General features: G+C 43.4%; 1 protein-coding gene across 4 annotated transcripts in view; it reads left to right on the top strand.

Annotated features, from left to right (window-relative positions):
• Nucleotides 1–3198: 3198 nt before the first annotated feature.
• Nucleotides 3199–25547, top strand: part of ARHGAP32 (Rho GTPase activating protein 32) — a 414799-nt gene continuing 392450 nt past the window's right edge. For 3 of the 4 annotated variants that reach the window (XM_073320995.1, XM_073320999.1, XM_073320997.1), the window contains exon 1: nucleotides 3275–3596. In XM_073320995.1, coding sequence (XP_073177096.1) covers nucleotides 3586–3596 — 11 coding nt within the window. In that variant the 5' untranslated portion in view covers nucleotides 3275–3585. Of the gene's footprint in view, nucleotides 3235–3274; nucleotides 3597–25547 lie in introns of those variants that run through there. The other variant, XM_073320998.1, reaches the window with a different exon arrangement.

Here is a 25547-nt window from a genome sequence, read left to right as displayed (position 1 = left end):
TGAGTGCTATGTCACTTTGGATGGGCTATCACCAGCAGGAGAGTGAATTTGTGTGTGGGGGGGTGGAGGGTGAGAAAACCTGGATTTGTGCTGGAAATGGCCCAACTTGATGATCACTTTAGATAAGCTATTACCAGCAGGACAGTGGGGTGGGAGGAGGTATTGTTTCATATTCTCTGTGTGTATATAAAGTCTGCTGCAGTTTCCATGGTATGCATCCGATGAAGTGAGCTGTAGCTCACGAAAGCTCATGCTCAAATAAATTGGTTAGTCTCTAAGGTGCCACAAGTCCTCCTTTTCTGTTTGCGAATACAGACTAACATGGCTGTTACTCTGAAACCATACAAGGACTTGTCTGCAATAGTGCTCTTCGGCAGTAAATATGTACCAAGGACCAGAATTTTAAAGGTATGTAAGTGCCTAGAAGAATTTCCAAAAGCACCTACAAAAACCCCACAAGGCACCTAAATACCTTTAAAAAATCTGGCCCCTAACGCTTAAAGATCAGTACCAAATGAAGAGGTGGCAAGATTGTGAACGTAAATCTTTACTGCAGCACTCCAGGAATTTTTATTTAATAAAAATACTTGCCTCCCATTAATTTTGCATTGAGCTGGAAGATATCTGGGGCAGAGAGGAGGAATTAATGCATTTGTTTAATATTAAATCAGGCTGACCTTTATGACTAGACTGACCCTGGGGTTTATGGCTACATTTCTTCGATAACTAGGTGGAAGGCATTTTACTTCAAGGTTTCATTGTAACTCTGGTGCAAGTAGTAAAACTAGGGATTAATGGCTCATAATTCAGAGAAAACAACTGCCAAATGATGGACCTATTTTCTGATGTCATTTATACAAGTTTTATACTGGTGTAACTTCTTACATTTTATGGATTTACACCAGTTGTAAGATCTGAATCAGCCCCTTTGTGATAGGGGGAACAGTACACCCCATCTCTGACAGCAAAACAAACAAAAACAAGCAAATCCCCAAACATCCCATAGTGCCAGATTTTTAGGTATTTAGCAGCCACAAAGGGGTAAGAGTTTCCAAAGTGCTCAGTAATCAGTGTGTCAAACTCTTTTGCAAACTTGTCTTATTTCTCTTCCTCATGAACTAAGGGAGATCATCTCTTGTGTATTCAAAACAGCAGCAGCCCAGGCACTCATACACCAATAACAGGTACCAGTTTATAATGTGTATTACTGTAGTACTAGGTGCTGTACAAAGAGAGATCAAAAAGACAGTCCCTGTCCCAAGAGGCTTACACTTTAAGAATGAGACAAGATGGATATAAACACATGGGGGAAACAATTAGACAACTTTGGTCATCATGATAGGTGGTCTTCTCTTTACACATCTTAGTGGCCCAGCTTAGCAGCACTCTCAGGCACAAAAACACCCATTGTTGTCCACTCCCACCCTCACTCAAACCCTGGGGCTGACCCCCAGCACCTCCACCCCCAAACCACACCCTGTTGCCCAGCCCAAGCCTCACAAAAACAAACAGTCCCTCCCATATACCCCCCCGCCCAGTGCCCAGCCCGTCCCATACACACCCCCAACACCCCAGTGCCCAACCCCCCCCCAGAGCCCATACAGCCCCCCACATTCCCAGTGCCCAGCTCCCCCTACAGCCCCCTCCACAACTCCCCGCCCATAGTGCCCGGCTCCTCCCATACAGCCCCCCAACACCACAGTGCCCAGCCCCCTCCCAGTGCCCAGCTCACCATACAGCCCCCAGCAACTCTCACCCCATAGTGCCCAGCTTCTCCCACACAGCCCCCATCACCCCAGTGCCCATACAGCCCCCCAACACCTAGTGCCCAGCCCCTCCCACACAACCCCCCACCTTCCCAGTGCCCGCTCCCCATACAGCCCCCACACAACTACTCCCCGTAGTGCCCCCACACAACTACTCCCCATAGAGTCCAGCTCGTCCCACACAGCCCCCCACCTTCCCAGTGCCCAGCTCCACATACAGCCCCCACACAACTGCCCCCCATAGTGCCCAGCTCCTCCCATACAGCCCCCATCACCCCAGTGCCCACACAGACCCCCAACACCCTAGTGCCCAGCTCCTCCCACAGAACCCCCCACCTTCCCAGTGCCCGCTCCCCATACAGCCCCCGGCACAACTACTCCCCGTAGTGCCCAACTCCTCCCACACACCCCCCAACACCCTAGTGCCCAGCTCCTGCCACACAGCCCCCCACCTTCCCAGTGCTCAGCTCCCCATACAGCCCCCCACCGTCCCAGTGCCCAGCTCCCCATACAACTACTCCCTGTAGTGCCCCCACACAACTACTCCCCATAGAGCCCAGCTCGTCCCACACAGCCCCCCACCGTCCCAGTGCCCAGCTCCCCATACAGCCCGCACACAACTACTCCCCATAGAGCCCAGCTCGTCCCACACAGCCCCCCACCGTCCCAGTGCCCAGCTCCACATACAGCCCGCACACAACTACTCCCCATAGAGCCCAGCTCGTCCCACACAGCCCCCCACCTTCCCAGTGCCCAGCTCCCCACACAGCCCCCCACCGTCCCAGTGCCCAGCTCCCCATACAACTACTCCCCGTAGTGCCCCCACACAACTACTCCCCATAGAGCCCAGCTCGTCCCACACAGCCCCCCACCTTCCCAGTGCTCAGCTCCCCACACAGCCCCCCACCGTCCCAGTGCCCAGCTCCCCATACAGCCCGCACACAACTACTCCCCATAGAGCCCAGCTCGTCCCACACAGCCCCCCACCTTCCCAGTGCTCAGCTCCCCACACAGCCCCCCACCGTCCCAGTGCCCAGCTCCCCCTACAGTCCCCACACAACTGCCCCCCCCATAGTGCCCGGCTCCTCCCATACAGCCCCGCAGCCCCCCAGCGCCCAGCCCCCTCCCTCTCCCACAGAGATCCCCCGTCTCCGCAGCGCCCGGCCCCCCAGCCCGGCTCCCGCACCTCCCGCGAGGGCGGGGCGGGGCTCCCGGCCCGGCGTGCGCGTGGGCGCCCCCCCGCCTCCTCCTGCCCTGGCGCAGCCGCTCGCCGCCCGGACGGTTCCCCCAGGCAGCGCGCGGAGCCGCCGGCCCAGCTCGCTCACCCCCCCCCCCCCCAACGCCTCAGGGGTCCAGCCCGCGCGGAGCCCGCCTGGCCGGGGCGGCAGGATGCGGCGCGCCGGGGGCCCGGCCGGGCCCGGCCGCTAGGCGGGGGCGGAGCGCGGCCCGGGCGCCGCGGCGGGGCGAGGTAAGCGGGCAGGGGCGGCGGCGGCGGCGGCGGCGGCGGGAGGGGGGTGTCTCCCGGGCAGCCCGGCTTGGCGCCCCCCGCGCCTGGGAGCCCCGAAAGGGGCCGCGGGCCGCTCCCGGGGTAGGAGCCCCGGCGCTGTTAGGTCAGGCGGGGCTAGAAATCCTGCATTGTGCCAGGGTCGCGCCGGCAGAGCCCGCCTGTGAGGCGCGGCGCTGGTTGCCGCGAGGAAAGGGGCCGGAGTCGCTGAATTTTTGTTGGCCTCTGCCTGGCTCATTCGTGCGCAGCGAGCAGGCGTAGAAGGAAAGTCCCTGCCCTGGCGAGCTGCAATCTGCCCTTCTCGGGCTAGAATTGATGCTTTGGAGGTAAGAAAAACCTCGCTTTTTACGAGGGCTTCCGCGCGGTTCTCCTGCGGCGACTCAGTGCCCTTTGCCGTGACTCCGTGATAAGCTTTTATTGAATTCTAGCTTGTTTTTTGTGTTTTCCCCAAGCGTTTGCCCTGTTGACTCTGGGTAATGTCAATATTTCTTCTGTTGTTTATAAATAAATCTGAATGTTCAGGCACAGCTAGTGCATTGTATACTCTTTTCTGTTTGTAAAAAAAACCAAAAACAAAGTTTGTTTTGTATTTATCTTCAACTCCTGGCTCTTGTTTTTGAGTCTTTCTGTCTAGTCCCCATCGCGGGCTCCTCAGTAGGCAGATTTCAGAGGAGCAGCCGTGTTAGTCTGTATCCGCAAAAAGAAAAGGAGGACTTGTGGCACCCCTTAGAGACTAACCCATTTATTTGAGCATGAGCTTTCGTGAGCTACAGCTCACTTCATCGGATGCAACTCACATCTGATGAAGTGAGCTGTAGCTCAGGAAAGCTTATGCTCCAATAAATGGGTTAGTCTCTCAGGTGCCACAAGTCCTCCTTTTCTTTTTTCAGTAAGCAGAGGAGCAGCATCTCTAGATGCAATAAAAGTTTAAACCCCAGGAGATTATTTGTTAAGAAAGGGATAATTGGGATTTGAAAGTGCATGCGTTTAATGATAATGCTTTTTAAACATTGGAAAGACAGCATTGTACTCTTTGGCTAACATGCAGCTTCTATGATACGTTTCTACATAGCTCTTCCTTTTTTTATTGTTTAAAGTGTCCTTTTTGATATTTTTAAATTGGTTTCTTCTGAGAGTTTTTTTAGTTCTTTTCAGCTGCATTCAACATCCACAAACTTTCTTGGATTATTAGGGCATTTTATAGTCAAGATCTGTGCTGTGAAAAACACACAATATGGAACTACACTAAATGGGCATCTCACTGTTCACACGCACAAATTTTTGAGAGAGAGTGTGTTAAATCAGTAGGCATTCCTCAGTTAGCTTTCATATTGAATTTGAAGCACTTCTACTGACTTTAGTATTTGAGGAAAAAAATAGAAATTTTGGGCTCAGTCATTGAAGGTGCTGGGTTGAGTTGGGCAATTGCTTCTGTCTGAGCATAAAGGAAATTGGGAGTTTAATTGCTGTTGAGACCTCTACGGAGCATTTTCAAGGCTGTCAGCGTGTTCTGATTCTTTCCCTGGCTTTGGCACTTACCCAGACTTAAAGTCCTGTCTCCTTCCGCTTTTGCCTGGAGCCCTGCTCTATTGCATCAAACTGAACATATGTGCTGATACTTATAGACTACAATAATTTTTCTTCCTTCCCCATTTCTTACCCCCTCCTTTCCATCTGAGCCAGTGCAACAAAACAGCACTTTGGACAGAGACTCTGGAGGCCTTAGCTGGGGACATGAGCCCAGTTTACTGTAATGGCTAATATTGTGTATGCTGGGAGTGCTATTAAGTGGAATGAAGGAAATGGCAAGTAGAAAGTTCTCTTAAGTTATATAACTGTTGAATTTTTATAGAAGAAAGTTAAAAATAAATTGTATTTTCCAGTGTGGTAAGAACATTCTTCTTTCACTGATACAGGCTCCTGAGCTTGGGCTTCCAAGGCTGTTGTAACAATGCCTATTCAAAATGTTCAAATCATGGTAGTGGACTTGAGGATTGAGCATGGGATAAATGCATCCATTTTCTTAGGATAGACACAGACCTCCTAACATGCTTATTTAGTATCATACAATTTATTTCCTTCCACACAGATGTCTTTTTATTCCAGTTTTGCAAATATGTGCTTGCTCCCCCTAGGCAATTTATTTTGACTAATAATATGTCAAATATTTTGAGTAATATGTCATACACTTTTTTTTTTATTATTATTGTACTCATTATAGTAAGCAAGTTGATTTTGAGCCTAGGCTGCTAAATTTTCATGACCGTTTTCCAAGGCCATTTTATGCAATATCACAATCTATTCTTGTCTGTTTGATGGATTTATAAAGTTTGAACATATTGTAACCATCTGGAAGAATCAAAAATTATTCCTTTGAGGGTATTTAATGATGGGGAAGCTAAAAGGAGAAAAATAGAGTGACAGTCTTGCAGTATGCATTGTAGAAGACCTAGTGTTTGGAGGCAATTACATAATTAAAACAATAATGCGGTGTACATAATGTACTGGAATATTGCTGCATTGACAGAAGCAAATTAGTTTAACTGAATTAACTTGCAGTTCAATATTGCAGCATGCTCTCTTGATATGAAAACTGTGTGCTCAAAATAAAGTTGCTGGTCAAGTGTTTGAAGTTGCCAGTGAAATTTGAGAATGATCTGCACAGTTGTCACGTGGGCACCTATCTTAATCCGAATGGCCACTAACCTTTACCTTTATGCATGTTGTTAACAAGACATTGAAGTATAATATGTCACCTGAAAATGGATCATAAACTGTAACTGTCCTTCCTGGATTTTAGATTTGAGGTTTCCTGTGATGGGAAGTAGGCATAAATACAATTGTCCTTGAACATCCGGGGAAAAAAACAACCTGACTGTGACAGCAGTTAGGTTGTGGAATAGACTCCCAAGGAAAGTGGTGGAATCTCTTTGCTTGGGACGTCTTATGTCTTTGCTTGGATAAAGCACTAATAGGGAACAGTCCTTCATTGGCTGTTATCCCTGGTGCTCATATAGCACAGACATATTTGAGAAGCAAATATTTTGCCATTTGAATGCACTAGATTGCACCAAATGTCAAAACGTATCATGGGAGAGGATCCCCGTGACTTTCCTCTCCATTTCAAAATATGCAAGTTGGACACTGTGTTATGCTTTCAGTATATTCAGCGTATCTTTCAGGAACCAAGGTATAATATTTCCAAAAATATGTGTTTGGTAGGTGGTGCTCCCTTCTTGCTTATGGTCATGAGAGAGAGTTTGTTTAAAGGAGAAAAATATGAATGGACTCCAATCCTCATCAAACAAGTGCCCCGAGGTTGCTGGTTTCATTGTGAATGGGGTGACTATTTTAATTGCAGATGCCTGATAAAATATTGGCAGCACATCGTGTGTAATAGTTCCTTTCCATCTCCACTGTTCGTGAGGTTTGTAAGAGTTATTGCTCTCGGTTGTTAGTTACGAGACATTTAGGATGATTCAAGGTCTGCCAGCACACTGCTGAGTAATGGAGAGGTATAAAATGGTGGAAGGTTTAAAGAGACATTAGTAAATTTTTCTTTTAAAAACCTGAGGGGATTTTCTTTTAAAAACTTGAGTGGTTCATGTGGGCCTATACCCGTGTGGCATCAGCTAGGGATAATGTGGACATGTGCTTTATAAGCTTCCTCACACAGCTGTACCCCTCTACCTCAATCCTGACTCTTAGTACTCCCTTCTATTCCAGTCGTGGGACTTGAGTGAGCTGAGGCAGTCATAATGTGTTATTGCTTATTTGGTAACTTTATTATGGACTTGAATGGGGTGGGGGCTGGGATGAATTCCACTAAATTCATATTTCCCCACATGACCTAAGTAAGAACTTGAACTCTGCATCAGTAACTATATGCTAACCCAGAGCTCTACTTGGTTGAAATTATTCATTTGTACTATTAACATTTAAAATGTTTAAAGTAGGTAATTGAGAGAGGTGAAAACAAATAGGTGTCTTTTGATTGTTCTTGATGTGTTAGGCAGAACCAGTAAAATGACTTAATTATTGTGGAGGAAAAAATCAATTTTAAATACTCATGGTAAGTGGAGGAGTAGGAAGGCAGAGGGGAGCTAGCATTGTTCAGTTCATGGGGCATTGTACTGCTAGTCGGGAGACCTGGATTTTATTCCTACCTCTGCCAGCGACTGCTTGTGTTCCTGCCTCGGTTTCTCCATCTGAAAATTGAGACAGTGCTATTTACCCAGCTTTGTAAAGCACTATAAGAGGTATAGATGAAAAAACTCGTGTGTGTGTGAAAATGAATATAAAGTTTGAGCAGAATTTTTATTTCCAAGAGATAAAATTTCAGTTAATAGAAAAGTCTGAGTTTTACTTATTAAAGCTTTAAGTTTTGCGTGTTACAGAAACTTTTATACATGGTGTAAGCCCCTTGTTAGCTGGCGCCTACGCGAGTGCAGAGATCCACCCTCATGGACTAGGTTACCACATTCGGTCAGTCACTGGTTGGTTGTGGGACTATTACCAGACCTTTCTGAGTTTTATTTAAGTTGCTTTCTCTGCTGCTGTGATCCATGTGTACTTTACTAGACCATCATATCATATTCATAGTACATTTTGTGTTGTAATATGTTTCATCCTTGAGAAGTGAGTATGAAGTAAATACAAACTGCCCTTTCAGCTAGTTACCAAATTGGATTTACTTCACCAGTGGTGGACAGAAGATAATCATGTTTAAGCTTGTGTTGACTTTTTCAATCTGATTTTCTCCAGGAAGAAAAATTATTACCTAGTCATGAAATGCATTGTTAATTAGCTACTGATTGTTTAAGTTGATAAACACTGTAATCAACCAAATACATTCTCCATATATACTGTACTTGTGTGCTTATTCGTGTATCTAGTTTGTTAGTTTAAGCACAGCAGTAACTACTAAGAGGTTAATGAATGAGATAGAATTGATATTATTTTGAATATTCACATATTAACCATAGGTATAGGTATTATGTGCTCACTCAAAATTTAATATTGTTGGGCAAGATTCTCATTTCAGTTATGCAGGTGTATGTGTGAAGTAGCTATGTATTTGCAGTGGTGAAATTGAGATCAGAAACTATCCCTGTGGCTTTCATAGACAAATAATAATTTTATTGCTTTAGCTTATTTTAAAAATCCACATTTGTATTCCTGTCTGGCTTCTGTGGCTGCATAGGCTGTGGCTTCTGACCAGCTCATCTTATTGTTGGCGGTTTGTGGTAGGACTGCTAACTGAAACAACATTTCAACATACATTACTGATCAATGAACTGCTGTGTTGCTCAGTATATTGTCTTTGCAGCTTCTCTGTTACGATTACATTAAAAACAATTTAAAATGATCATTCTTTTGTAGCTGTTACAGTAATGTTAGAAACTGGAAGATTATGGATCTGAGTGTCACTTCAAAGAGCTGAATTCTGTTTCAGGTTCTGCCACTAATACATTCTAAGAGACGTTGGGCAAAATCACTTTGCCTCTCTTTAACGCAGTTTCCTCATCTATAAAGAAGGCAGATAATGATCTATATCTACCTTTTTGTAAAGTGCTTTGAGATATATGGAAGAAAAATGCTATGCTGTGTGTTTTATTATTATATACTAATTGGCAAATCGAAGTAATCAGTCTTGTTAAAAGGTTTCAGAGTAACAGTCGTGTTAGTCTGTATTCGCAAAAAGAAAAGGAGTACTTGTGGCACCTTAGAGACTAACCAATTTATTTGAGCATGAGCTTTCGTGAGCTACAGCTCACTTCATCGGATGCATATCGTGGAAACTGCAGAAAACATTATATACACCTGTGTATATAATGTTTTCTGCAGTTTCCACGGTATATGTATATAATGTTTTCTGCAGTTTCCACGATATGCATCCGATGAAGTGAGCTGTAGCTCACGAAAGCTCATGCTCAAATAAATTGGTTAGTCTCTAAGGTGCCACAAGTACTCCTTTTCTTTTAGTCTTGTTAAAAGTTACCCTTAGTTGTATTAGCTTGTTACGAGCAGTTTTAATATTCCCTCCTGAGGAGAACTGTGTTTAATCTTCTGTGTAGCTTGTTATTGGAGTTATATTGATCACTTGCTAAACAAATCTCTTAAGTTTTAAAGTTAACTTTTCTATTGGATTATAAAGATTTCTGGGGCTCACTTAAGCAAGATACTTAGGGCTCGTCTACGCAGACAGCACTGCAGCTTGTCTGGTGAGGATGTGCTATGCCAACAGGAGAGAACTCTCTCCTGTTGGCATAATAAAACCACCTCCATGAGTGGCAGTAGCTGTATTAGTGGGGGCAGCTCTCCTGACAACATAGCACTGTCCACACCAGTTCGTATGTCAGTGTAACTTGTATCGCTTAGGGGGGTGGTTTATTCGCACCTCTGAGTGATACAAGTTATGCCGACATAAACTGTACTGTAGACATAGCCTTAGACTTTAAATTGCCTTGATTAGCAGAGCAAATTGCCTCATAGAATGCTTGCTGCTAATCAAGAAGCAGTTTTCTCTAATTTATTTTGCTAACTATGTTATCTGAAAATGATCAGATGAATTCTTCAGTCACTGTGCCATATCGCAGTCACATGGGAGCACACTGGAAAAATAGACACAGTGCTTAGTGTTAGAGAAGAAGTTGGATGTCTTTTGGCACCAGCGTGAAAACAAGACAGAGGCAGCAGGATTTTGGAGACGGAACTGGTTTGATTCTTTCAACTGGAGCTGTCGCATTGCAGGCTGACGTCACGCAAGGGGAGGAGAAGAGAGAAAAAAATACAGGCAAAGCAGGTAGGAGAAGAAAACAATATGGATATAGAAGGCAGCCTGTGAGGGGAGGGGAAGGAACTTATTTAATTTAGGAAAAACTCACTGGGAAGAGACTTTGGGGAAGTTAGGACCAAATTTTCGAAGTCTTATTTCGTCACCTAAAATGCAGTTAATCTCCTGGTGGGATTTTCAGAAGTGTCTAGGTGCCTTCATTTCAATAGGATTTGGGTGCTTAATTGCTTTTAAAAATCCCACTAGGAGCTTATCTAATAAATGAAAATCTGGCCCCTACTGTTTCCTGGAAGTGAGATGTATGTTTCGTTATGTAAGTATAAACATTGGTCACATCAACCTGGTGCTGGAAAAAAAAGATATGACTGCCCTAGGCCAGGTCTGCTCTAGGGCACTTTGCCCGTTCCTAGTGTAGACTCCGTTTATACCAGCAGAACAGTGATTTTTGCCAGCATAGCTTATTCTACGTTTCCCACCCCCCCCCCCCCCCCCAAGTGAAACAAGCTATACTGGCAAATGTTTAGTTTTGCCAGTATCACTGCATCTATACTGGGTGCTTTTACTGGCATATCTATGTCGGTCAAAGATCACATCTCTTCACACCCTTGAGCAACATTTGTATGCCAGCGGAATTCTATAGCGCTGATGTAGCCTCAGTCAAATGGTGACTTGATCGTGTCCTATTGAAGTTCTTGGGAGGTTTTTTTGTTAACTAAAGTGGGAATGGAAGCAGGGTTGCAGTGAGGAAAATGTACTTAAGACAGTGTTCAGAAAGGGTTTGTCTGCTTGTTGGTAGAGCCCTTGTATGTTTGCTGGGCTTTACCCTTTTACTCTTTTGATTATGAATGCCTACCTTTGATTTCACAATAGCTAATCTATAATGCTGTATTTTTAAAATTGCTTTGATATCTTTTGTGTTGTACTTCTTGGGAGATGCATGTCTAGAGAGTTCACTCACCTCTGCTAGGAACAATTAGTCTTTTTAAAAGTGTAGTCTGAATATATATTGTTTTTAAATTCAGGAAGCTTTTTCTTTTACTTAAAATGGCAGTTAAAAAATTCTATTAGACTCTTAAAAAAACAAACAAACAAAAACGAGGAGTTCTTAGTCTCTAAGGTGTCACAAGGACTCCTCATTGTTTTGCTGATACAGGCTTAACACGGCTACCACTCTGAAACCTATTAGACTCTAGAAACTATTGGGTAAACTTGTTTTTTCCTTTTAAAAAAAAAACATTTAAAATTGCAATTGAAATGACTGACAGTATATTTCAAAATATTGTTAAAACTTCCGTACCTGGAACTGAGGAAGTGTGATTATAGTTGAGCAACTTCTTGCAATAACTTGCAAAATGTTGTTTTGAGTTACATTATTTATATACAGGATTTTTCCTTTCTAGAATAAGTTTGTGTGTATACATATGTGTGTGTGTGTGTATAGAATGCTTATGTTTTAAGACAATTGCATTTTTAAAAAATATTGCAAATACACTATTTAAAAAGTCACCATCACAGACTTGTCACTTTATTTTTTTACTCTAAAATAAGTGAGATTTATGGTATAAAAATATGAATGAGTGAACAATAATTTAAAAAAATGTGTTCAGGAAAAAGAGCATTTCTTAAACACCATGATGTTAAATATTTCTTAAAAAATAATCTACAATAGATTCTTCCTGCACATTTATGTTCACGTAGAAGTGTAATATGTGTTCTTGCAGTTGACTCAATAAACAATAATTGCTTTTATTTCATAGAGTATTCTGATGATTTATTGCTGAAGTGTAAATGAGATTCCAGAGTCCTTCAGTTGATTGATGCACATGCAAGCCTCAGATGTAAAGTTCAGTCATTGTAACTGCTGCAGCTTATTTCATTGAAGAAACAGGAACAAAAGTTTGTTTGTAACTGCCATTAGAATTGAGTACAAAGGCTCCAGTGACCTTTGAACCTTTGTGGCTGTGCATCTGACGGAGGATTGTTAACGAATGGGAAAAGCTGCCAGGAGACCAGAGATCTGCTTTTCCTGCGACTTTCTATAGCATTGTTCAATGATCTTATATTAAGAAAAAAAAATCTGTTAATTGGATGAAATTCTTACTTGGTTTTCATACAAAGTCAGTACCAACCACACCCTGATTTGATATTGACATATAAAAGCACTGTCCTTTAAAATGATTTCTTCTGTTGCAGGGAAGAGTAAAACAAATGGCTACACCTTTGTCTGCTTTAAAAGAAGTTTTGAAGATGGTTACATTCCTAATATTCCCACTTTATTTTTTTGCATGTTTTTTTTTTTGCTCAAGTGCTGGTCATGGAAACTTTTTTTCCCCTTGTACATTTAGCTCATGCTAATTTCTTAGCTATTTTACTTTCTCTAATATGGTTATCACTCATAACCAGCCAGTGTAAACAGGAATATTTGGAAAAAAGAAAAGGAGTACTTGTGGCACCTTAGAGACTAACCAATTTATTTGAGCATGAGCTTTCGTGAGCTACAGCTCACTTCATCGGATGCATACCGTGGAAACTGCAGCAGACTTTATATACACACAGAGATCATAAAACAATACCTGGGGTGGGTGAGAAAACCTGGGGGGGGGGGTGAGAAAACCTGGATTTGTGCTGGAAATGGCCACCTTGATTATCATGCACATTGTAGGGAGAGTGGTCACTTTGGATGAGCTATTACCAGCAGGATAGTGAGTTTGTGTGTGTGTTTTTTGGAGGGGGTTGAGGGGGTGAGAGAACCTGGATTTGTGCAGGAAATGGCCCACCTTGATTATCATACACATTTTAAAGAGAGTGGTCACTTTGGATGGGCTATTACCAGCAGGAGAGTGAGTTTTTGTGTGTGTGTGTGGGGGGGGGGGGTGGAGGGTGAGAAAACCTGGATTTGTGCTGGAAATGGCCCAACTTGATGATCACTTTAGATAAGCTATTACCAGCAGGACAGTGGGGTGGGAGGAGGTATTGTTTTATGATCTCTGTGTGTATATAAAGTCTGCTGCAGTTTCCATGGTATGCATCCGATGAAGTGAGCTGTAGCTCACGAAAGCTCATGCTCAAATAAATTGGTTAGTCTCTAAGGTGCCACAAGTCCTCCTTTTCTTTTTGCGAATACAGACTAACACGGCTGTTACTCTGAAAGGAATATTTGGTGTTCTGATTTCATCACTACCTTTCTATACCAAGGGTGGGCTGGCTTATTGGCTGTGTCCTGTCTCCAGCAAGTGGAAGCAGTATCTTGGCTGGCTGTAAGAGGTAATTTGTAGACTACACAAAGGTAAAATATGTCATACAGGCTTCAGGGTAGTATGGGCTATGTTGGGGCAATAGGAGCTTCTTTTATCGCTTATTCATGCAGAGCAAGACCATCCCCTTTGTGCAAGAGTGTAGGGTTTGAGTAAGGAACTTTTAGAAAGACAGGCTTTGAGTTAATGTACTGTGTGTTTTTCATTTTTGATTGCTCACTTGTAGTTCTTGGCGTATGTTTGCGTGTGTACACGTACGCATGTGTGTATAATCTATCCACCTTCTTCAGAAGAAATATTTGATTTTTCCTGGGTTGTTCAGATATGGGGAGGAGGGGTACGATTACCCCCTTCAGCCTTTGAGGGATGGAGAGCAGTTCAGCTCCAAAACCCATGGCTCTCGAGATCTGCAGGAGGCCGGATCTGTCTGAGTGGGGGCAGTGTGCTGGTTCTGGGGTCCTCTGCCCATTCCCTGCATTCCCCCAGAGTATAGCTCCATCAGAGGGTGACTGCATTAGTTCACAGGGGTGTGGCTCCCAGGCAACTGCAGCTAGATTGGCCCTGAACGTTATCAGTCGGGTATTTTTTGCAATTTGAATCAGTCACCAAGAAACTATTAATTGTATCCTCGCCATGCTGCAGAAATCTGACAAAAGAACAGGAGTGGCAGGCAGAAATATTATAAACAGATCAGCATTACAAGCACTGGTCCCTGTTATTGCTTCAGATGGAGTGAATTGCATTTAGTTCATGGGCACAAGTTGTTGGGAATTTTCCGACCGGTTGCTCCTCGAAGGTGTGGACGGAACTTTGAATGGTAATTTGGAGAAAGTATTTAACATCTGTGGATTTGCATGATGATTGCCTCACCATGCTTGTCCTCTTTTAGCAGGATTAAAAAAAAAAAAAAAAAAAGGATTAGGCAATGCCGTGGTTAACAAGAACATCCAGAGTTGCTATAAGAAATTATTTTAAAAGTCCTAGGCTTATGGAATGGATATAAAGTCTCTTGTTCTAGGGCATAAGTCAACCTCTAACTATTGGGATTTGGAGGCTACTTTCCCTGGGGGTAGGTTATCCAATAATTGGCCATTTCTTCCACCTTCCTCTGAAGCACTTGTTAATGGTCAGCATTGGTGAGACTGTACTGGATTAAGTGGACCATTGCTCTGTATAGCCCTTCAAATCCGTGGACCATTTTTGTGGATCATGGATCTGATGCAGATACACATTTTGTATCTGTGCCGGGCTCTATTGATCTGACCCAATATGGCAGTTCCTTTGTTGAATAAGAAACAACTCACCAAATGATAACCAAGGATCCAAGATTCTATCTTATCAACTGACCTTTACAAATGCCAGAGGCAGGGGCTGGATTTTACAGCATGTGCAGAAAGCTATTTCCAGACCCTGACATACCAAGACAAGAGGGTCAATTCCAGAAGCTACCTTCTTGATAAACCGGAGAAGCAGGTGCTTGAAGTTTTCCCAGCAGGAAGTGACTTGAAAACAAACTTTAACTGGTATACATTTGATTAGAAAACCTGCTAGACAAGTACAAAACAAGTCAAATCAAAACCTGAATGAAACAAGCAAACAAAATAAATTGGACGTATATCAGATAAGAACTGACAATATGCTAAGTGAAATAAAAGGTTCCTGCAATTTGCCCTGAAATTTTGCAAATCCATCTGGACTGCAGTGGGGAATAAATCTCAAAGGTGGTACTTCAGCTGAGAGTGCCATGAGCCGTATGAACATCTGCCACATGAACTGCATAAAAAAAGGTCCTTAGGATTCTTGGTTAACTCTGTGTGGTAAATGTTACATTATTCCAATGAGTTGTCTGAGGTTACCGTTTTGCACCTTCCAGAACATCTTTACCGAGCCCAGAAGGAAGCTTTTTCATTGCATCACCCACTTCCATCTAATGTGTTCCCTGCTTCCATCAAACACCAAGTTTCATTTTTTTTTTTAATGCATGGTTAAATTTTAAGAACTAAAGTGGAAATGAAAAATTAGAGACCTCTGGTTTAAAAATTGTCAACTCTTATTGCTAGTAACCACGTGTGTGGAGGAGGGAGACCATATAGCTGCTAAATAGAACACATTTTTCTCTTGAAAGTGTTCTAAAAAGTACAAAAGTTCACATTCTGGTATCTCCTTTAATAAGAAAATGTCACACAGATCATTGAAGAACCTTGTGATGTGGCAAGTAGGAGCTCAGGTAATTGGAATACTTTTTGGCCCTGAGCCTATCAGGTTTCAAGTACTTCCTGTGAGGAAGTTGAGGGTATCCAGTGTGTCTGATGAAGTGCTCAGCACCTGGATGGATTGGGGCCTGTGAGAGCAATATGTGTATAGACTAATATTTCTATCTTATTTATTTTGTGCATTATTACATTCCATTTCTGAGATGCTAGGGAGCTTGATTCCTTTGTACAGTTGTTTGTCTCTATTTAAATAAGGTCAGGTAAACATGCTGATGGTAGGGATATCAGGAGGGCTTTGTGTTTTGTGCTTTGTGTGGAGTGCATTTTGTTTTGATGCTTTTAATCTCACATATTCTTGGAGCAATATTGTCAGGGTACAGCTCTCCAGTGTCTGATTGGAGGTTTTAGGAAAAGAAATATAGTTTAACCAGGGTAGTATTTCTGATTTTAAAAATCTTCTATAATACTGTGGTAATTACTTGCTGGGAAGGAGGTGAAGACTAGCGAAATGTATTGGTGAATTATTTTTCCACTAAGATTCTAACAGTGGAAGCTTCTGATATGTTTAGACCTGTAGATCAGCTAAGTTCTGGCAGGTGAGGTTGGGAGGAAAATAAGTACGTCCAAAATAAGAGTGATCTTTGTTTCCCCGTTCCATACTAACCATGCCTGCCTCCTGTAACTAAACCATGTGTAGTCTGCTAATTGAAGATCGTCTATGCAAAACCAATATTGGTAAATTTCCTGTTTGAACAAGGTTTTTTAAATTGCGGGAAAAGAGAAAAAGAGCCTCTTAGAGTGGCCATGGAAGAATCCAAAATAAGAATTCAGATCCTCATTTTGGCAAAGCACTTCAGTCCATATTTAAATTTTAGCATATGAATAATCCCTTTTGACTTGAGTGGGACTACTTGTGTACTTTAAGTATGGGCTGAAGGGCTTTGCTGAACCGGAGCCTCACTATCCGATAAGGAAAGCTTACCCTGGAAAAGAAACAAAAACAAAACAAAAAATATTGCTTGTGTTTCTTGGAGCGTTTTAAAATTCATCTTGAGGCATGTGTCTAAAGTTATCACCTCAGGTACAAAAAAGGGGATATCTGAGATGATCCCGAGCCCAAAAAACTAGATAGCTAGCAGTGTGTGTTGAGCATCCTTATGAATTTCCCCGGACAGCTACCTCAAAAAAGGGTCTACCCTGGAAAAACCTGGACAGGTAACAACCCTAGATGGGTGTAGAAATATTGATGGGGTATTGGTAACTTAAAAATTGCAGTTAGTAAATCCATAGCTTTATGGAGCACATGTCCTTTCTTACGGGGTCCCATGTAATGTTGCCTTTAGACACCAGAAGTGTGGTAGATAAATATTATCCCCATTTTGTAGATGAGGAAACTATAACACCGATTTGCCAAGGACCAAGTTGCAGGTTTTTGCTGGGATGGTTGCTCAGAAGTTCCTGGCAGCTAGTGCTGTGACTAGTTCGTTCACTGAAATCTCTCATTTAACTTGAGAAGAAATATAGCTCCAAATGCTTAAGAAAATATGTGTGTGTGTGTGCGCAAAAGTAGGTATGTGACTTGCATATATGTTTAGCACTCATGTTTACGCAGATTGACGTTTCTCTTGTGCATAGCTCTGTGTGTGTGTGTGTGTGTGCGCGTGCACATTTCATGCAGTTCTGAAAACCTGGGCCACAGCAGTTGGATTACCTGATTAGCAAATGCATGGAGCATCTACTAATGGCTTGGAATCTGAAGAACCCGCACTATATTATATATTATTGTATTATTTAATGTGCAGTTGGAGACATGAAGAGCCTTGCAATTCAGTTTAACGAATACTTGCTAGTGTAATATCCAGTTAAAATAAGAGGGAGAGCAAGAAATGATATAGCTGTTCAATTTTCAGAGTTGCTTCTAGGTAATCAGCTGTTAATTTGCACTGTACACCAGAGATGTGGGGGACCTGCAATCTGCTTGGGGAGTATGAAGTAGGAATAACAGAATAAAAATAAGAGTGTTCAGTCCATCTGGAGAGATGACTCATCAGTGAATAGTATTTAAAGGCAGTGATCATTGTAAATAACTTTGTGCTGTCGGTGTCTGGAAGAGAACAGTTTAACTTCTTAAACAAGGGTATTTTTCACAAGCAAAAGGAAGAGAAGTATTCTTGTATAATATCATTGGGTGTTTGTTGCTCCTGAAAGTGAGGGACTGAAAGCACTGGCTAGGGTCAGAAATACTGTGGATGTGCTATGGAAATATTTTCTGCTTCTCCCCGCAAGCTCTGCCCCAGCAGGCCGAGACCAAAGTGTGTCATATTCTTTAAAGGCTGGAACTAGACACGCATCCCAACACGCTCTGGGACACTCAAAAGTATTTAATAGCAATAGATATACACAATAAATATACAAAACTCACTTTTGTTAGTGCTCTCACCTGTATCTTGAAACTAATTCCAGGGGCAATTCCAGCCTTGGTGTAAGGATGTGCAAACTCCAGCTAGAAGTTGCATCTGTTTAGGCTAGGACTGAATTGGGTACAGGGTCTCCAAGATAGAAAGTTGGCAAGCAGGACATCTACTTCAGCTCTCGCTCTGTTGAACTATGAACTTGTTTTAATAACCACTTCTTATATATAAACTGCAGTGTCAACACGTTGGACAAAGCCTTTCACAGATGCGAGAAATGCCTGTTACGTTTAACCTTCGTGGCCGTGGCCTTGTCCTTGTGGAGAGACTTGGCTAACCACATGATGCCTCCAGCACTATGTAGGTGAAGTGCTAAAGAGGCCTTCACCTTGCTGTGATTCCAGAGCAGCTAATCATTTGGTACACATGGGCTCTGCAGATTGCTCTGTAGTGCTTTGTGGTTTTTCTCCCTTTGGTTATAAATGAAATGCAGTTTCATTTGGTATAGGTTGGCTCAAGGACAAAATGGTAATTTGACCATTTGTTTTGGGTAAAGAGGCAAATGATGTTCCCATCTGGGAGCTGTAGCAATGACATTCAAAGGTTCTGAACTAGCTGATTTTTTCCCTTGTTTTATATTGCTTTATTGAGATCCATAGCCCGCAAACATGGTTGGGAATAACTCATTGGAAAAATGAATTGCAAGCGTAAGTCTGACTACTTGTACATCTTTCCACATCTATGATGGCAGTATTCAGCTTTGTGCAACTCATTTTGGGTATGTGTACATGGCAATTAGACACCCACAGCTGGCCCATGCCACTGACTTGGGCTTGGACTGCAGGGCTGTTTAATTGTGGTGTAGACTTCTGGGCTTGGGCCGTAGTCCAAGCTCTGGACCCTGCACTCCAGCCCGAGCCTGGAAGTCTACACTTCAATTAAACAGCCCCTTAAGCTGAGCCCCACGAATCTGAGTCAGCTGCCATGGGCCAGCTGTGGGTGTCTAATTGCAGTGTAGACGTACCTTTAATGTGTGCAAAAATGTACATACAAATTTTTGCTGGCGACACTTGCATGTGCCAAAGTGCTGCCTGCCTTCTGAAAATGTATTCCTTGGTGTTGCTAGGTGAGAAACTTCATTTGTTCTGTACTTGAACTTCACAAGCCTAGACCTGCATGACCCTGCGATGAGTGTCTCATTAGATGTAGGTTTTATTTCACTTTATAGATTAAAGAGATTACTGATACGTCACACTCCTACCCAAAAGCTTTTCTGAAATTAGGAAATATGCATTTGACGTGTGTAAAGTGAAGCAAACAAATACATTTTCAAAATGCTCTTGTTCTAAACTTGCTGGATAGTACACCAATTTTTATCTGCTGTACAAAAGACTAGACAATAATTAGGTTTTAAGGTGAAATTTGAAAGATCTTTGCGATGACCATTCAAAATGCCAGTGCAGTGGAATTGTTCTTTTATTCCAGAGGGTTGCATATACTAAATTCAGACAGCCTATCTTATTTTTAAAGGTTAAGAGATGAACATTTAATTTTGGGGCAAATGTTGCCTTTTTCTTCTGTAGCTATGGACAACTCAGGTTAAGTGCAAATTCACCACATAGGGAGAGGGGTCAAAGATTTTGAAGTCCCCACTCGGGTCCATATCGCCATACCCACCTTCTAGCTGGTTAGATGCATGAGGAGAAGGCCTGCATCCAGCTTTGAATCTGCTCTATGAGGGCTGGTTCAGCTGAAGTACCCTCAGCTACCTCTCCTGTGGTGGGAAATTGTCTCAAATGATCTGTGGGGCAAGCAATAGCAGGTTGCTTTAAAACTGCTAACAGTTTAGATCTGGTTATCTCTGTAACTGTCTGGAGTTTTGAAATTAGCTTCACGTTATTTTTGAAGCTGAGAATCTGGACCAGATGGTTAAGCTAGTAATGTTCAATGATCATTAGAACTCTTTAACATTATTTAAATCACATGCACCACAGACCAAAAGCTATATATGTTACTGCAATTGTTCTCAAGCTTTTCAGGTTCTAGACCACTTTTTGAAATACAGATGCTCTTGTACTTCAGGTCTTGTTCCAAGTTGTTCAGGTTTCTTTGGTTAGGCTCTGATCCAGCAAAGCACTTGAGTCCTTTCATAATTTTATGATGTGAGTATTAAGGACTAAGTTGCCCAGGGCATTAATTGGACTGCTCACACACTTACTTACGCGCATACTCAAGTGCTCTCCTGCAGTGAGTCTTCATTTTATGTGATCTACAGTCCCAAGCGTGTTGGTGCTCAATAAATAACCTCCCATTCCTGATCTTACATCTTCCCTGTGACAGCTGTTGCGTGTGTTTTCATGAAATAATATGATGAGAGTATTAAGGAGACGAAATAATCTCTCGGTAGTGCTGTGGGGTATTGGATGTTTGGTTAGGTTCCATTGCCACTGTACGTTGGTGCTGTTCTTCCCTTCCTTGCATCCAAAATCATACATCTTTTTAGGACTGAATCCTAATATCCAGGCCTTTATTAGGGCCGTTGCCTGCAACTGCTCTGCTGCTTTAATGTTGCCAAGACACATTGCATCTTGGCACTCTCCTTCTATGTTGGCTACTCCTATTTGGCTTTACTATAGTTTAAATTTGTTCATAATTGAACACGCACACGCACTCCCAACGAATGTGTAGGAATACTACATGGTAGCAGCAGGACACCTTGTGAAAAGTGTTTCACTTGTTAGGAACATATGCCCATCAACATGGGCTTAATTCTGTGACATATGGCAGTGGTTCCCAAACTTTTTACTTAGGTGACCCACCAACTGCATTTTATCTTATTTCCCTCCCCCCCCCCCCTTTTTCTTTTAACCCATCATGAAGTATATGCACCCTCCGACCTGGCATTGCAACCCTAATCCCAGCCCGTTGCAGAGAAGAGGCCTAGGGGAGGGTTGGGATGTAGAGCAAGTTTGCCCTTTACTCACCCCGTAGGGAGAACCCCTGTCCCACAGGGTGGCTGGGCCTGGCTCCCTGCTCTGAGCATTGTGACCTGGAGTTTGGTGTTGCAGCACCACTCAGATTGGGCCTGGCCGCCGCTCTGTCGAGATGGAGGGGTGGCCAGGCCAAGTCTGAGTGGTGCTGCAACCCCATGTGGCAGATTGCAATATCCAGAGTGGGGAGCCGGGGCCAACCCCCTGGGACAGGAGCTGCCATTGCAGGGTGAGTGTGAGGAGGGCTCACTTTCCAAACCTCTTCTTCGCCCCCCTCACTCACCATTGCCTCCCTTCCTCACCTGGCTGGGAGAAGTGTATATTTGTCTTCCTGCATGTGAGCAGTAGCTGATATCTTCCAACAACATCCTGGCCAAATCTGTTTACATTTTACTTTTGTGTTTGTCTGACCTGCTTGTGATCCATTTTGTTGGTATTTCAGATACCTTATGGTGGTTGAAGGGTCCTCGATTCTTAAGAGTGGCTAGAAGCTATTTTAGGGCAGCATAAAGTTTCCTTATCTTTAACTGCTTCCTTCAAGGTCCTATGTCTGATTGTCTTTTATTTTCACCAACTGGAAATATGGGCTGGGAAGATAATCTGTACATTTATTGGGAAAAATAAATTATCATGAAACAAAGTTTTAAGAAATGCTGGGTTTCTGAAGGTTAAGATAGATTGGGTTAGTGGAGCTTCTGGAAAAACTGAGATTGGGGATTATGTTTGGTTTTTTATTATTCCCTAGACACATGAACAATCACAATTTAAAAGCATCAGAACAAAACAAGAAAAGATCAAATATTGTTCCTATCAAAGACTGACACTAAAACAACGTAAGAAAGGCCCTTGGGTCAGACCAGTGGTCCATCTAGCCCAGTATCCTGTCGTCCAACAGTGGCTATGGCCAGATGCTTCAGAGGGAATGAACAGAACAGGGCAATTGTCTCGTGATCCATTCTCTGTCGTCCAGTCCTAGCTTCTGGCAGTCAGAGGTTTAGGGACAACCAGAGCATAGAGTTGCAACCCTGACCATTGATAGCCATTGATGGACCTATCCTGCATGAACTTATCTAATTCTTTTTTGAACCCAGTTATACTTTTGGCCTTCACAACATCTACCTGCAGTGAGTGCCACAGGTTGACTGTGCATTGTGTGAAGAAATACTTCCTTATGTTTATTTTAAACTTGCTGTCTATTAATTTCATTGGGTTGACCCCTAGTTCTTGTGATATGTGAGTGGTAAATCACACTTCTTCATTCACTTTCTTCACAATTTTATACAGCTCTGTGATATACCCCCTTAGGTGTGTCTCTTTCAATCTGAACAGCCCCAGTCTTTTTAATATCCCCTCATATGGAAGCTGTTCCGTAGTCCTAATCATTTGTGTTGCCCTTCTCTGTGCTTTTTCCAATTCTAATATATCCTTTTTTTTGAGATGGGGCAATCAGAACTGCACACAGTATTTAAGGTGTGGGTGTACAGTGGATTTATGGCATCATATCATAATGACTTTCCTGGCCTGGGTAAAATCTTACCCACCTTCCTCAGAAAAAAGTTTGACTAAATAGATGCACATTTTAACATGTATAGAGGATCAGCTAAGTCTGGCTCATTCAGACCAAGGGGAGGAAGTAAATTCCAGAGCAGAAGCCCCCAGCCCCCGCTGAGAACACTGCCTCTAGCCTCATTAATTACACATCTTGTGACAGTCAGCTCTGCTGTTTAGTCTGATCTCAACTCTCAGGTCAGAGTATGGAGAGGTGGATCTTGAGGATCTCCAGGATACGGACCATAAGGGTTTTAATGGGATTGCACCTTGAAATAAACTGGGAACCAGTGCAGTCTCTAGAGCACTGGTGTGATATGCCCCCATCTGACATGCTGCTAAGAAACGGGCATTGCAGTTTCCTGTTCTTGGGGAAAGGTTCATTGGGCAACGCTTGGTACAGAGCATATATCACAGTGGTTGAGTTATGGCATTGGGAGGATAACAAGGAAACTGCTGTGAGAATACAATTTCAGCTCTATTACAATCCCACTGTAGAACCAGAAAACATCTGACTGGTGAGAATGAAAGCTGGATTTTACCCTGCGAAGTTAGGGTTTTACTTTGGAAGTCACATTTCTCTAATGCATACTATAATCCTTCTGTACCAAGAATAGACTAACAGCACCTGAATAGCTTAAGAAATTGCCGAGGGGGACCTGGCTGTTTAGCCTGATTCTGTTGTCACTTACCCTACTGTAAATTGGGAGCAAGCCCATTGAAGTGTGTTGAATACATGCTGGTATAAAACTGCTGAGAGATCAGGATTGGCCCCCTTACTTTTATATCTAGCTCATTGGTTCCCTGTAGTTGGCTGACCAGACTTCTAACGAGAGCTTCGTTTTAAGAGACAAGAATAAGTGTTCATCTTTTCTATTTTATCTTCATTTCATTGAACAAAATGATGGTGGTCTAGTTTAAAGTAATAGGTTAAAAAAAACCCTTCATGTGTTAAACATAATGGTGGCAGTAGATAGATCCAAGGTGAATTTGTAAAGGGTCCCCACCCACAGAATCACACAGAATCACAGAATATCAGGGTTGGAAGGGACCGCAGGAGACCACCACCTCTCAGAATATATTGGAGGGCAATGAGGGTCTTGTCTGGGCTTTTAAGGCAAACAGTAAGAAATGCCTGGAGATGGGCTTCATTGTTTCTTGTCTTTCACTCAGATTGTAAGCTCTTTGAGTCAGAGATTTTCTTCTTCTTCTGTTTGTACAGTAACTAGAACGATGGGACCATGGTTCGTAACGGGGAATCTACCGCAATACAAATAATAAGTCAGATACACAGATGTGGGTGCCTCTGGGTATTCCACATTCCAAAATTAAGCCAATCACAACGTACAGGTGAAATAAAATAAAACTGAGCTGATGGAACTTATGAGTTAAGTGATTTACATATTTAAAGCCAAGTCTTGCAGATTTTCCTCAGGTGGAGCTTCTGTTGGCTTTGGGGGTTTTACCGGAGAACAAACTGTGTTACTTAGACCAGTGTTTTTCAAGTTCGGGTTGTGACCCAGTACTGGGTCGCAGCATGTAATGCACTAGGTCACTCTGGTCAGCACCGTCGACTGGGATGTTAAAAGTCCAGTCGGTAGTGCTGCCCAGCCAAGGCAGGCTAGTGCCTACCTGTTCCAACACCGAGCTGCGCCCCAGAAGCAGTGCAGCTTCTATGTGCTCCCCCGCCCTGAGCACTGGCTCCGCACTCCATTTGGCTGGGAACCGGCCAATGGGAATGGTGTGGGGGGAAGGGTGCCTGTGGGCGAGAGCCGCACGGAGCTGCTTGCATGCCTCCGCCTCGGAGCTGGACCTGCTGCTGGTGACTTCTGGGGCTCAGCACAGTCTGTGGTGCCAGGACAGACAGGAAACATGCCTCTGGACCCCGGCTGTGCAGCTGACTGGGAGCCACCGGCCGTAAGTCTGTGCCCCATGCCCTGATCCCCTGCCCCAGCCCTGATCCCCCCCAAACCCCTCATCCCTGGCCCCACTCCAGAGACTGCACCCCCAGCCCAGAGCCCTGACCCCCTCCTGCACCCAAACCCCCTGCCCCAGCACAGCGCCCCTTCCCGCACCCTGAACTCCTCATCCCTGGCCCCACCCCACAGCCCTTACCCCCACTCCTCAGCCCTGAGCCCCTTCCACACCCCAAACTCTCATCCCCAGCTCCATTGGATCGTGGACATCAACAATTTTCTTCAACTGGGTCCTCAGAATAAAAGTTTGAAAACCACTGACTTGGACTCTATGCTCTTTGGAGAGAGAGACTTGTCCAGTGGTTAGAACACTAGCCTGCGGTTTATATGACCTGGTTTCAACTCCATTCTCCACCAGAAGCTTTCTGTGTGACCTGAGGCAAGTTGCTTAGTCTTTCTCCATCTGTAAAATGGGGATAATAGTACTTTGCCACCTCACAGGGGTGTTGTGAGGATCAGTGTATTTAAAAAAAAAAAAGTGTAAGGTACCCAGATACTACAGTAATGGTGGCAATATAAGTGCCATCAGTTATGTGTGTACAGTGCTTAGCATAGGGGTCGGGACCCCTCAGGGGGTCGTGAGGTTATTACGTGGGGGGGTCACAAGCTGTCAGCCTCCACCCCAAACCCCGCTTTGCCTCCAGCTTTTATAATGGTGTTAAATATATAAACCAGTGTTTTTAATTTATAAGGAGGCGTCACACTCAGAGGCTTGCTATGTGAAAGAGGTCACCAGTACAATAGTTTGAGAACCACTGCTCTAGATGCTACTGTGATACAAATAATAATAGACTGCAGACTTTTTCTCTTACTGAGAAGAAGGGAATGAAGTAAATAATTGAAAAATGTTTAATGTTTTATAGACCTGTGTAAAGATCAGAGGGTGCAAAACTGAGAAATCATAGAGATTTGTCATTTTTTATTCACAGACCTGAATATATTAAAATCCTTCTTGGAATAAGGAGAGAGAGTTTGAATAAAGGACACTGTCAGATATGGAAACCACCCAGGTGACAGCCCCTGAGCCTTTTTACGGTTTTAAAGACATTCAAGCAAAACCTTAGAACCAGATTTCTCCTTACACCTAGA

Source organism: Lepidochelys kempii, chromosome 22 (genome assembly GCF_965140265.1).
Source record: "Lepidochelys kempii isolate rLepKem1 chromosome 22, rLepKem1.hap2, whole genome shotgun sequence".
NCBI lineage: Eukaryota > Metazoa > Chordata > Testudines > Cheloniidae > Lepidochelys > Lepidochelys kempii.
Note: the sequence above shows the minus strand (reverse complement) of the source record. Positions and strands in the feature narration are given on the sequence as shown.